Source organism: Macaca mulatta, chromosome 4, assembly GCF_049350105.2.
Source record: "Macaca mulatta isolate MMU2019108-1 chromosome 4, T2T-MMU8v2.0, whole genome shotgun sequence".
Taxonomy (NCBI): Eukaryota; Metazoa; Chordata; class Mammalia; order Primates; family Cercopithecidae; genus Macaca; species Macaca mulatta.
This window is the reverse complement of record NC_133409.1, coordinates 150,800,743-150,813,931: the sequence shown is the minus strand read 5'-3', so window position 1 is coordinate 150,813,931 and position 13,189 is coordinate 150,800,743. Positions and strand designations below refer to the sequence as shown.

General features: G+C 47.2%; 1 protein-coding gene and 1 pseudogene across 2 annotated transcripts; one reads left to right on the top strand and one right to left on the bottom strand.

The window, feature by feature from the left end:
- Positions 1-531: 531 nt before the first annotated feature.
- Positions 532-1,345, bottom strand: LOC144340620 (peptidyl-prolyl cis-trans isomerase A pseudogene; annotated as a pseudogene).
- A 10,555-nt stretch (positions 1,346-11,900) lies between these two features.
- Positions 11,901-13,188, top strand: MCCD1 (mitochondrial coiled-coil domain 1). Of its 2 annotated transcripts, NM_001194528.3 has the most exon segments (3): positions 11,978-12,154; positions 12,695-12,970; positions 13,004-13,188. In NM_001194528.3, coding segments are annotated over 2 exon segments (360 nt in total). In that variant the 5' UTR covers positions 11,978-11,983; the 3' UTR covers positions 12,884-12,970; positions 13,004-13,188.
- Position 13,189: the final 1 nt, after the last annotated feature.

Below are 13,189 nucleotides of genomic sequence, written 5' to 3'. Positions count from 1 at the left end.
TACTTTCTTTTGCTGCTGTTGTTATTTAGTTTTAATTTCATAATCATAAACTTAATGCTGCAATCCAGCTAGGCATGGAAGGGAACAAGGAAAACATGGAACCCAAAGGGAACTGCAGCGAGAGCACAGTTTCTAGGCTACTACGAGCAGATGGGTGGAGGGTGCTCTCCTGAGTTACGGAAGGAATGGTCTAGTGGTTAAGATAAAACACAAGTCAGGCCAGGCGTGGTGGCTCACACCTGTAATCCCAGCACTTTGTGAGACTGACGCAGATGGGATCACCTGAGGTCAGGAGTTCGAGACCAGCCTGACCAACATGAAGAAACCCCATCTCTACTAAAAATACAAAATGAACTGGGTGTGGTGGCTCATGCCTGTAATCCCAGCTACTCGGGGGGCTGAGGCAGGAGAATCGCCTGAACTCAGGAAGCAGAGGTTTCAGTGAGCCGAGATGGTGCCATTGCACTCCAGTCTGGCAACAAGAACGAAACTCAGTCTCAAAAAAACCCAAAAAAAAAACACAAGTCAAACTTAGTCAAGTTGTTCACAGTCAGCAATGGTGATCTTCTTGATGGTCTTGCCATTCTGGACCCAAAGCACTCCATGGCCTCCACAGTATTCATGCCATCTTTCACCTTGCCAAAGACCACGTGCTTGCCATCCAACCACTCAGTCTTGGCAGTGCAGATGAAAAACTGAGAATCGCCCGGGCCTGGTGACTCACACCTGTAATCTCAGCACTTTGGGAGGCCGAGGCAGGCAGATCACCTGAGGTCAGGAGTTCGAGACCAGCCTGACCAACATGGTGAAACTCCGTCTCTACTAAAAATACAAAAATTAGCCAGGTGTGGTGGCGCATGCCTGTAATCCCAGCTACTCAGGAGGCTGAGGCAGGAGAATTGCTTGAACCCGGGAGGCGGAGGTTGTAGTGAGCCAAGATCCTGCCACTGCACTCCAGCCTGGGTGACAGAGTGAGACTCCATCTCAAAAAAAAAGAAAAAGAAAAAAAAAACTGGGAATCATTTGTGTTGGGTCCAGCATTTGCCATGTACAAGATGCCAGGACCTGTCTGCTTTAGGATGAAGTTCTCGTCATCAAATTTCTCTCCATAGATGGACTTGCCACCAGTGCCATTATGGCATGTGAAATCACCACCCTGACACATAAACCCTGAAATAATTCTGTGAAAGGAGGAACTTTTATAACTAAATCCTTTCTCTCCAGTGCTAAGAGCATGAAAGTTTTCTGCTGTCTTCGGAAACTTGTCTGCAAACAGCTTGAAGGAGATGCAGCCCAAGGACTCGCCATTGACGGCGATGTCGAAGGACACGGTGGGGTTGACCATGGTTGATAGTACAGGGCTCCTGGGGGTGGCGTCTGCAAAGCCAAGACAGACACTTTCTATCTCATTTCATGAGGCCGGGATTCCATGAGGGAATACTTTCTAACTAATTCCATGAGGCCAGCATTTGCCAAATACCAAAATCAGATGAAGACTTTACAAAAAAGAAAACCACGGACCAATATCTCTCATGAACATAGATGCAAAAATCCTCAGCAAAATGCTAGCAAATCAAATCCACAATGTATGAAAAGAACAATACACCATGACTAAGTGGAATTTATCCTAGGTATGCAAAGTTACTTCAACATTTGAAAATCAATTAATGTAATCCATTATGTCAACTGGCTAAAGAAGAAAATCACATGATCATATCAACAGAGGTAGAAAAAGCAATTGACAACATCCAACACCCATTCATGATGATTTAAAAAAAAAAAAATCTCTTAGGAAGCTAGGAATAGAGAAGACCTTACTCAACTTGATAAACAACATCCACAAAACATCCACAGCTAACATCACACTTAATGGTGAGAAACTAAAAGCTTGCCTGCTGAGATCAGGACAAGGCAGGAATGACCCTCTCAACACAGCTTTTCAACATTGTACTGGAAGTCCTAGCTAATGCAGTAAGACAAGAAAAGGAACTAAAAGGTATACAAATTTGGAACGAGAAACAAAACTGTCTTTGTTCACAGATGATATGATTGTCTATGTAGAAAATCAAAAAGAATCCACACATAAAAAACTCCTGGAACTAACAAGCAATTATAGCAAAGTTGCAGGATATAAAGTTTATATGTAAAAGCCAATCACTTTTCTTTTTTTTTTTTTTTTTTGAGATAGAGTCTTGCTCTGTCACCCAGGCTGGAGTGCAGTGGCCGGATCTCAGCTCACTGCAAGCTCCGCCTCCCGGGTTCACGTCATTCTCCTGCCTCAGCCTCCTGAGTAGCTGGAACTACAGGCGCCCCCCACCTCGCCCGGCTAGTTTTTTTGTATTTTTTAGTAGAGACGGGGTTTCACCGTGTTAGCCAGGATGGTCTCGATCTCCTGACCTCGTGATCTACCCGTCTTAGCCTCCCAAAGTGCTGGGATTACAGGCTTGAGCCACCGCGCCCGGCCGCCAATCACTTTTCTATGTATCAGCAATGAACATGTAGAATTTGCCATTTAATTTTTTTTTTGTTCAAGATGGAGTCTTGCTCTGTCGCCCAGGCTGGAGTGCAGTGGCGCCATCTCAGCTCACTGCAACCTCCGCCTCCCGTGTTCAAGCAATTCTCCTGCCTCAGCCTCCTAAGTAGCTGGGATACAGGCGTGTCCCAACATGCCCAGCTAATTATTGTATTTTTAGTAGAGACGGGGTTTCACCATGTTGTCCAGGCTGATCTCGAACTTTTGACCTCCTGATCCACCTGCCTCGGCCTCCCAAAGTGCTGGAATTACAGGCGTGAGCCACCACTCCTGGCCCAGAATTTGCCATTTAAAACACAATACCACTTACGTTAGCACCCCTAAAAATGAAACACTTAGGTACAAATCTAACAAAATATGTGCAAGATCTATATGAAGAAAACTACAAAACTCCAACAAAAGAAATCAAAGAACTAAACAAATGGAGAGATGTTCCATGTTCATAGTCACGAAGGCTCAATATTGTTAATATATCTGTTCTTTCCAACTTGATCTGTAGAATGAATGCAATCTCAATAAAAAAACCTCAGTAAGTTATTTTGTGGATATTAACAAACTGATTCAAACTTTATATGGTGAGGCAAAAGACCTAGCCAGCACAATACAGAAGAAAAATAAAGTCAAAGTACCACCACTACCTGACTTCAAGACTTCCTATAAAGCCACAGTAATCAAGACAGAGTGGTGATTAGCGTAGCTATTGTGGGAAACGATATGGAGGTTCTGCAAAAATTTTAAAAATGAAATACCACATGATCCAGCAATCCCACTAATGGGTATATATCCAAAGGATACAAAATCAGTATGTTGAGATATTTGCACTCCCATGTTCATTGCATCGTTATTCTTTTTTTCTTTTTTCTTTAGAGACAGAGTCTCTCTATTTTGCCCAGGGTTGTCTTGAACTCCTGGCCTCAAGTCTCAGCCTCCCAATTAGCTGGGATTATAGGCACAAGACACTGCACTGGGCTGCTGCATTATTCTCAATAGCCAAGATATGGAATCTACCTAAGTGTCCATCAATGGATGAATAGATAAAGAAAATGTGGTATATATAAAAAATGGAATACTATTCAGCCTTGAAAAACAAAAGTCTGTCATTTGTGACAACATGGATGAACCTGGAAGACATTATGTTAAGTGAAATAAGCCAGGCATAGAAAGACAAATACAATTTCACTTATATGTGGAGTACAGAAAAATGTCAGACTCACATATAGAGAGTCAACTGGTGGTTATCAGAGGCTGGGAGGTGGGGGAACTGGGGAGATTTTAGCCAAAGAACACAAGATTTCAGTTAAGAAGAATAAGTTCAAGAGATCTATTGTACCTTATGGTGACTAAACTTAATAACAACATATTGTATATTTCAAAATAGTATGATAATTGCTTTAAGCATTCTCATCACACACACAAAAAATATGTATGTGAGGTAATGTACATGTTATTAAATTGTTTGGTTTATGCATTCCACAATGTGTGTGTATGTGCGTGTGTGTGTGTATATATATATATATATAAAAACATGATATACACCATAAATGTATAAAATTTGTTAATCAAAAAATTAATTTTAGAAAGACAGAGTGGCATTGGCAAAGAATAGTCAAATTGATCCACTTGAGCAGAATAGAGAGCCAAGAAATAGTCCCACATAAATACAAGGAGCAAAGACAATACGATAGAGAAAAGATAGTATTGGTCAGGCACGGTGGCTCACGCCTGTGATCCCAGCACTTTGGGAGGCCGAGACGGGAAGATCACGAGGTTAGGAGCTCGAGACCATCCTGGCTAACACGGTGAAACTCCATCTCTACTAAAAATACAAAAAATTAGCCGGGTGCAGTGGCGGGCACCTGTAGTCCCAGCTACTCAGGAGGCTGAGGCAGGAGAATGGCGTGAACCCGGGAGGCGGAGCTTGCAGTGAGCCGAGATTGCGCCACTGCACTCCAGCCTGGGCGTCTCAAAAAAAAAAAGAGAAAAGATAGTCTTTTCAGCAAATGATGCTGGAACAACTGGACAGCCATGTACAAGAAAAATGAAAAGATCTCTCTTAAAAGGTTACTGTGAAAGCCACCTGTGACAGTAACAGAAAGTGCCCAGCAGGGTCTCTGACACTTAGTAATGTAATCTCTCTCACTGTAATGTGATGGCTAAACTTCAACATCCCTCAGCCCCTATCTCCATAAAACTTTCCCGTAGAGGCAACAATGATTCCTGTCAGTCACCCAGTCCTGCCAATCCACTGGGTAGGATACAATATTGAAGGGCCCATCAGCACACTGGTCTTAGGGGGCTCTGCAGCCCCTTGACCTTGTGGATGATGCTGGTCTTAATCTCTTCTTGTCCCTGGCTAAAGACAGGCCCCTCCTGCGGAGGCCAGGTCAGAATGCTCATCTGATTAAGACTCTATTAAGAGTCAGGAATAACAAAAACAACAATAAATAAATAAACATAGCAACATAATCTATGTGTCTTAGTCCATTTCCTGCTGCTATAACAGAGTACTACAGACTGGGTAATTTATTTTGTTATTTTTTCTTTTTTTTTTTTTTTTTTTTTTTTTTTTTTTTTTTTGAGACGGAGTCTCACGCTGTTGCCCAGGCTGGAGTGCAGTGGCGCGATCTCGGCTCACTGCAAGCTCCGCCTCCTGGGTTCACGCCATTCTCCTGCCTCAGCCTCCTGAGTAGCTAGGACTACAGGCGCCCGCCACCGCGCCCGGCTAATTTTTTGTATTTTTAGTAGAGACGGGGTTTCACTGTGGTCTCGATCTCCTGACCTTGTGATCCGCCCGCCTCGGCCTCCCAAAGTGCTGGGATTACAGGCTTGAGCCACCGCGCCCGGCCTTTATTTTGTTATTTTTCCAACAGGGTCTCTCTCTGTCGCTCAGACTGGAGTGCGGTGGCATGATCTCAACTCATTGCAACCTCCACCTCCCAGACTCAAGTGATCCTCCCACGTCAGCCTCCTATGTAACTGGGACCACAGACCCGCACCACCACACCCAGCTAATTTTTGTGTTTTTTTGTGGAGATGGAGTTTTGCCATGTGCCCAGTCTGGTCTCAAACTCCTGGGCTCAACCTTGGCCTCCCAAAGTGCTTGGATTACAGGCGTGAGCCACCACACCCAGCACAGACTGATCAATTTATAAAGAGAATAAATGTATTTTCCACAGATCTGGAAGCTGGGAAGTCCAAGAGCATGACACTGGCATCTTATGAGGGCCTGGCTGCAGTATCATCCCACGGTGAGAGGTGGAAGGACAAAGAGGCTGAACTGAGTTTTATCTTGCCATACAATGGCATTAATCTATTCAACCTAATCAACCCTGAAAGGTCCCATATCGGCCAGGCACAGTGGGGTGGCTCACGCCTATAATCCCAGTACTTTGGGAGGTCAAGGTGGGCAGATCACCTGAGGTCAGGATTTCGAGACCAGCCTGACCAATATGATGAAAACCTGTCTCTACTAAAAATACAAAAATTAGCTGGGCGTGGTGGCACATGCTTGTTATTCCAGCTACTCAGCAGGCTGAGACAGGAGAATCACTTGAACATGGGAGGCAGAGGTTGTAGTGAGCTGAGATTGTGCCATTGCACTCCAGCCCGGGCAACAAGAGCGAAACTCCACCTCAAAAAAATATAAAAATAAAAAAGTCTCACATCTTAATACCATTAGGATAGCAATTAAATATCAACATGAGTTTTGGTGGGGGACATTCAACCTTAGCACTAGGTATTCTGGTTTGTGTATTTTTTTTAATCTTAATTCCTTCATTTCTACAATTATGAGATCTACAATTCGTCCACTATATTTGTTTTTTGGTTTTTGTTTTGTTTTGTTTTTTGGGTTTTTTTGTGTTTTTTTGTGTTTTTTTTTTTTTTGTTTTTGTTTTTTGAGACGGAGTCTCGCTCAGTTGCCCAGGCTGGAGTGCAGTGGTGCCATCTCGGCTCACCGCAAGCTCCGCCTCCCGGGTTTACGCCATTCTCCTGCCTCAGCCTCCCGAGTAGCTGGGACTACAGGCGCCCGCCACCGCGCCTGGCTGATTTTTTGGATTTTTAGTAGAGACGGTGTTTCACCATGTTAGCCAGGATGGTCTCGATCTCCTGACCTTGTGATCCGCCCGCCTCGGCCTCCCAAAGTGCTGGGATTACAGGCGTGAGCCACCACGCCCAGCTGTTTTTTGTTGTTTTTTTTTTTTTGAGACGGAGTCTCACTCTGTCACCAGGTTGGAGTGCAGTGGCCTGATTTCAGCTCACTGCAACCTCTGGCTCCCGGGTTCAAGTGATTCTCCTGCCTCAGCCTCCCAAGTAGCTGGGACTACAGGCATGCACCACCATGCCCAGCTAATTTTTGTATTTTTAGTACAGACGGGGTTTCACCATGTTGGCCAGGATGGTCTCAATCTCTCGACCTTCGTGATCCCCCGCCTCAGCCTCCCAAAGTGCTGAGATTACAGGCGTGAGCCACTGAGCCTGGCCTCATCCACTGTATTTGAACTGACCCAAAGGCCAGCGCTTTCTCAATTAAGTTCCCACAGATGAACAAAACCAAAATTCAGATTCTATTTTATTTATGGCTTAGAACTACCTACTGTTAAAACACACACACACACACAAACACAAAAAAACAAAAAAACTACCTACTATAAATTATTGAGGGTTAGTCCATTTAGTCCATTTTGGAGTTCATAACCTAAAGCAGAAACTCACATGATTGAAATGTCATTTTCCCAAAGGATCGTTATTAGTGTATCATTTAGATTGTCTTGCAAAAGTCTCATTTGTTGTTTTTTTCTAAATGGCTGCTAATCTTTTAAATTAACATATATACGGCCAGGTGCAGTGGTTCATGCCTGTAATCCCAGCGCTTTGGGAGGCTGAGGCAGGCGGATCACTTTAGGCCAGGAGTTCAAGACCAGCCTGGCCAACATGGTGAAATCCAGTCTGTACTAAAAATATAAAAATTAGCTCCACATAGTGGCACATGCCTGTAATCCCAGCTTCTTGGGAGGCTGAGGCATGAGAGTTGCTTGAACTCGGCAGGCGGAGGTTACAGCGAGCAGAGATTGTGCCATTGAACTCCAGCCTGGGTGACAGAGCATCGCTCTGTCCACCCTCCAAAAATGTAGTTAATTTTCTTTTTTTTTCCTTTTTTTTTGTTTTTTTGAGATGGAGTCTTGCTCTGTCACCCAGGCTGGAGTGCAATTGCACGATCTCAGCTCACTGCAACCTCCCAGGTTCAAGCAATTATCCAGCCTCAGCCTCCTGAGTAGCTGGGATTACAGGCGGCTACCATCATGCTTAGCTAATTTTTTGTATTTTTACTAGAGACGGGGTTTCACCATGTTTGCCAGGCTAGTCTTGAACTCCTGACCTTAAGTGATCCACCTGCCTTGGCCTCCTAAAGTGCTAGGATTACAGGCGTGAGCCAACCGCGCCCGGCCAATTTTCAATGTTAATTGGTTGTGGATTGTTTAACAATATACTGCATAGTTTCACTTATCTATAACAACAGTAGTTTGGGGCTCTTATATTCTAATAATTAAGACTTTAGCTGTGTGCACATTGCAATTAAAGTATAAATCATGCATAACCTTATCACTAAGATACAAGAGGGAAAGCCCTTCTCCCCTAAAACTTTCACAAAGGTTCTGGGTTCTTTTCCCACTTAAGTGGGAAAAAGTCAGCTAATGAGGAATGTAAAGTTTTTGGCCTCATCTAAAGGTGCTTTGGCCTGCAACTGTGAGAAGCGCTGACTGCTGGGAAGGCCTCCCAGCCTGGTTCCTGGACTCCTACACCACGGCAGAGGCCATCTTCCCTCCCAGTGCAGAGTGATATCCAGATAGTAAGCTGGCTAGTAGCTGTCCACTCTCCAGCAATCCTGCCTTCTGGGGCATGGTTTTCTAAGGACCTTCCTGTTCCTAGATGATCAAAATTGGGACCAGCCACTCCCCTCTGAACCACCCCTGCTTCTGGGCCTGTGGCTATGCCCTCCAGTAACAACAGGACACCCCTTCAGAACACCCTGCAGGAAGCTGACATCTCTACACAGGCTCACACATGCACGGTGTGTGCACAGGACTTTGGTTCTAGTTCAGGAGGTATGGGGGGAGGCTCACTAGTCCAACAGAACTTGAGGCCTGTACCAGTGTCATATCCCAGGAGCCAAAGTTACAAGGGATACAAAGTGCCCAGACCTACCAGAGAAGGCAAACCCCTACAGCATGCAGGGCTAGACAGGGGCAAGAAACAAGGTCATTCTGGGCCAGCAAGAAGAGGGAAGGGGAAATCACAGGCATACCTTGGAGACACTGCAGATTTGTCTCCAGACCATGGCAACAAAGTGAGTGACACAAACTTTTTAGTTTCCTATTGTGCATAAAAGTTATGTTTGTACTATACTGTAGTCTGTTAAGTGTACAGTAGCATTGTGTCCAAAAAAATGTGTATACTTAACGGAGTCTCGCTCTGTCACCCAAGCTGGAGTACAGTGGCATGATCTTGGCTCACTGCAACCTCCGCCCCCTGGGTTTAAGCCATTTCCTGCTGAGCCGTCCAAGTAGCTGGGACTACAGGTGCCCATCACCATGCCCAGCTAATTTTTGTATATTTAGTACAGATGAGGTTTCACCATGTTGGCCAGGCTAATCTTGAACTCCTGACCTCAAGTTATCCACCCGCCTCAGCCTCCCAAAGTGCTGGGATTACAAGTGTGAGCCACGGTGCCTGGCCATATACTTTAATTTTAAAATATTTTATTGTTAAACAAATGCTAACCATCATCTGAGGCTTCAGCTAATCCTGATCTTTTTGCTGGGGGAGGGTCTTGCCTCCATGGATCAGGGGCATGGTTGCTGAAGGCTGCTTTGACAACTTCTTAAAATAAGACAATGACGTTTGCCTTTTGCCGCATGGATTATTCCTTTCAATATTATTGTGCCTCAGGGAATAGGGAGGCCCAGAAAGCAGAGTCGGGAGAATGGCCAGTTGGTGAAGCAGTCACAACACACACATTTTTCCATTAAGTTTGCTGTCTTATATGAGCATTGCTCATGGTGTCCCAAAACAATCACAATAGTTAGAGGTCACTGTAACAGGTATAATAATGAAAAAGCTTGAAACATTTTGAGAATTCCACAGTGTGACACGGAGACATGATGTCTGTCTGCTGTTGGAAAAATAGCATCAACAGACCTGCTTTTTTTTTTTTTTTTTGAGACGGAGTCTCGCTCTGTTGCCCAGGCTGGAGTGCAATGGCCGGATCTCAGCTCACTGCAAGCCCCGCCTCCCAGGTTCACGCCATTCTCCTGCCTCAGCCTCCTGAGTAGCTGGGAGTACAGGCGCCCGCCACCTCGCCCGGCTAATTTTTTTTTGTATTTTAGTAGAGACGGGGGTTTCACCGTGTTAGCCAGGATGGTCTCGATCTCCTGAACTCGTGATCCGCCCGTCTCGGCCTCCCAAAGTGCTGGGATTACAGGCTTGAGCCACCGCGCCCGGCCATCAACAGACCCGCTTGATGTGCTTGACACAGGGTTGCCACAAGCCTCCAATCCCTAAATAAAAAACAGCGTCTGCAAAGAGCAATAAAGGGAAGCACAATAAAAAAGGTACATCTGCAAAGGGGAATCAGCACTTAAGCAAGGTCAGGATGAGCTTTCAAGTCAGGTGGACCTGGACATGAACCCTCCAGGCCCTACTACCAACCAGCTGTGGACCCTCGAGCACATCCAGCCTAGAGCTGCCCCCAACAGACACTTCCCCAGTGAGTGCTGAATGAAACCATCTGAGCCAATTTCCTCAGGTGCAAACCAGTGATGTAATTCCTACCTTGTAGAGTGAAGTGAGAAAAGACAGTGTTAAGAAAAGAAAAAGACATGCCGGGTGCAGTGACTCACGCCTGTAATCCCAGCACTTTGGGAGACCGAGATGGGCGGATCACGAGGTCAGGAGATGGAGACCATCCTGGCTAACACGGTGAAACTCCATCTCCACTAAAAATACAAAAAATTAGCCAGGCATGGTGGTGGGCACCTGTAGTCCCAGCTGCTCGGCAGGCTGAGGCAGGAGAATGGCGTGAACTAAAGAGGCGGAGCTTGCAGTGAGCCCAGATTGTGCCACTGCACTCCAGCCTGGGCGACAGAGTGAGACTGTCTCAAAAGAAAAAAAAGGCCGGGCGCGGTGGCTCAAGCCTGTAATCCCAGCACTTTGGGAGGCCGAGACGGGCGGATCACGAGGTCAGGAGATCGAGACCATCCTGGCTAACGCAGTGAAACCCCGTCTTTACTAAAAAATACAAAAAATAGCCGGGCGAGGTGGCGGGCGCCTGTAGTCCCAGCTACTCGGGAGGCTGAGGCAGGAGAATGGCGTGAACCCGGGAGGCGGAGCTTGCAGTGAGCTGAGATCCGGCCACTGCACTCCAGCCCGGGCGACAGCGCGAGACACCCTCTCAAAAAAAAAAAAAAAAAAAAAAAAAAAAAGACGCAAGACCTGTGGTAGCCTTTCCTTTCTGTCTGGCAGCAGCCACTGGGTAAACCAAGATGGTGCATACAAGTACATCCAGGAGCTATGAAGAAGCAGTCTGATGTCATGAGCTTTCTTCTGAGGGTCCGTTGCTGGCAGTACCATCAGCTCTCTGCTCTCCACAGGGATCCCCTCCCGGCCCCACCCAGCCCAATAAAACACGCTACTGGGCTACAGCCAAGCAAGGTTGTGTTATATAGAAGCGCCGTGGTGGCCGAAAATCCAATTCCTAAGAATGCAACTTAACAGCAAGCCTATCATGGTGTTAACCAGCTAGTTAGCTCAGAAGAGCAAGCTGGATGCCACTGTGGGGCTCTGAGTCCTGAATTCTCATTGGGCTGGTTAAAGATTCCACATACAAAGTTTTTGAGTTTATCCTAGTTGATGCACTCCATAACACTATCAGAAGGAAACCTGACACCCAGTGGTCCACAACAAGCACAGGGAGATGCGTGGGCTGATATCTGCAGGCCAAGAGAGCCATAGCCTTGGAAAGGGCTGTAAGTTCTACCACACTACTGGTGGTTCTCGCCATGCAGCTTGGAAAAGGTGTAATACTCTCCAGCTCCACAGCTACCACTAATGTAAGTAATGTTTGTAAAATTCATACCTAATAAACACTAGATTTAAAAACAAAACAAAACAAAACAAATCACAGACCTGTGGTAGGCTGGGCGCCAGTGCTCTAAAGCAAGTTCTGCCTAAACTGGCAGGAACATTTTTCACATCAGGAACAGGAGTTGTTCCTGGACTCTGCCTGGGGCCAGGCTGGGAGAGAGGTGGGGGCAGAGTGGGACAGAGGCAGGGGCAGGGCTGGGGGCCGGGGCCTGGGCAGGGCCAGGCACTGAAGTGAGGCCGAGGCCTGGAGGGAACCAGTTCCTGGTGGCTGTTGTGCAGCTCACACAGCTCCCTGCCAGGTCCCCCGCCATGGTCCCCCCTCTGCCCTGGCTCTCTCGGTGCCATTTCCTTCGCCTCCTTCTGCCCTCTTGGTCCCTGGCACCCCAGGGCTCCCGTGGGTGCTGCTCCCAAAACCCCAAGGCAAGCATGGAAGAGCAGACCAGCTCCAGAGGCAATGGGAAGATGACATCCACTCCCAGGGTAAGTGGCACCACAGGTAGGAAAAAGAGGGTGTGAGAATTTGTACTGGGGTGTGGAAAAAAAACCCTCAATCCCACCCTGCACCACCCCACACCATGCCTACCCCTGCAGCTCTTTTCCTAAATTCAGCTACCAGCTCCTCTCCCAGTCCAGACCGCAGGGCTCCCTTCCCCCACCCCCACCCACAGCAGCACAGTCCACAAAGTCCTTGAACAGGATCTATTCCCCCTCACATAACAGTTAATTATTTCTTAGTGGGGAGGAGCTGCCGATCCTCTTTCCAGTGACCCCATATCCTTGTTCAAGGAAACCAGTTATGGCCCCTGGGCCAGGGAACTCTATCTGCACCCCCCCCACCAAAGGCCTATGCCCAAGACAGGGAGCTACCTGGGCTTCTCAATACAGGTGTCCTTAAAGGACTGGGTCAAAACCAGATAGGGAAGGTGGAATTTCTCACTTCCAGCCCAGAGCCTGCAACAGTTTCCCAGGGCCTCGGCCCCCTGCCCTGGCTGATGCTCCCTCCCCTAATTCCCTCACCAGGGCCCCGGGATCCACCGCACAGCTGAGCTGGCCCAAGCTGAAGAGTTGCTGGAACAGCAGCTGGAGCTATACCAGGCCCTCCTGGAAGGACAGGAGGGAGCCTGGGAGGCCCAAGCCCTGGTGCTCAAGATCCAGAAGCTGAAGGAACAGATGAGGAGGCACCGAGAGAGCCTGGGAGGAGGCGCCTAAGCTTCCCCTAGTGCCCACAGCACCCTCTGGCACTGAAAATCCATGTGCCACCCACCAGCGGCCTTGGGATCAGAGACACCCCAGCCGCTCCCAGACCAGAGAAAGTGGAAGAGACCCCCACAAATCGCGGGCAATTGGCAGGTAGTGGGGGAGCCAGGGCTCTGCAGTCTTAGTCCCATTCCCCTTTAATCTCACAGCAGGCAGGGCACCCAGGCCTTACAGGAATTTACGCTGGACCATGCCCTAAAATACCTCACCCCAAATACAATAAAGGGACGAAGCACTTATAGATACCACAGACACATG

Bases quoted from the DNA above. Each gene is read 5' to 3' on its own strand.
- MCCD1 (XM_077998862.1), top strand. From the start codon at position 11,984: ATGGTCCCCCCTCTGCCCTGGCTCTCTCGGTGCCATTTCCTTCGCCTC. The intron at 12,155-12,694 runs GTAAGTGGCACC...TTCCCTCACCAG, and splicing joins AGATGACATCCACTCCCAGG to GGCCCCGGGATCCACCGCAC.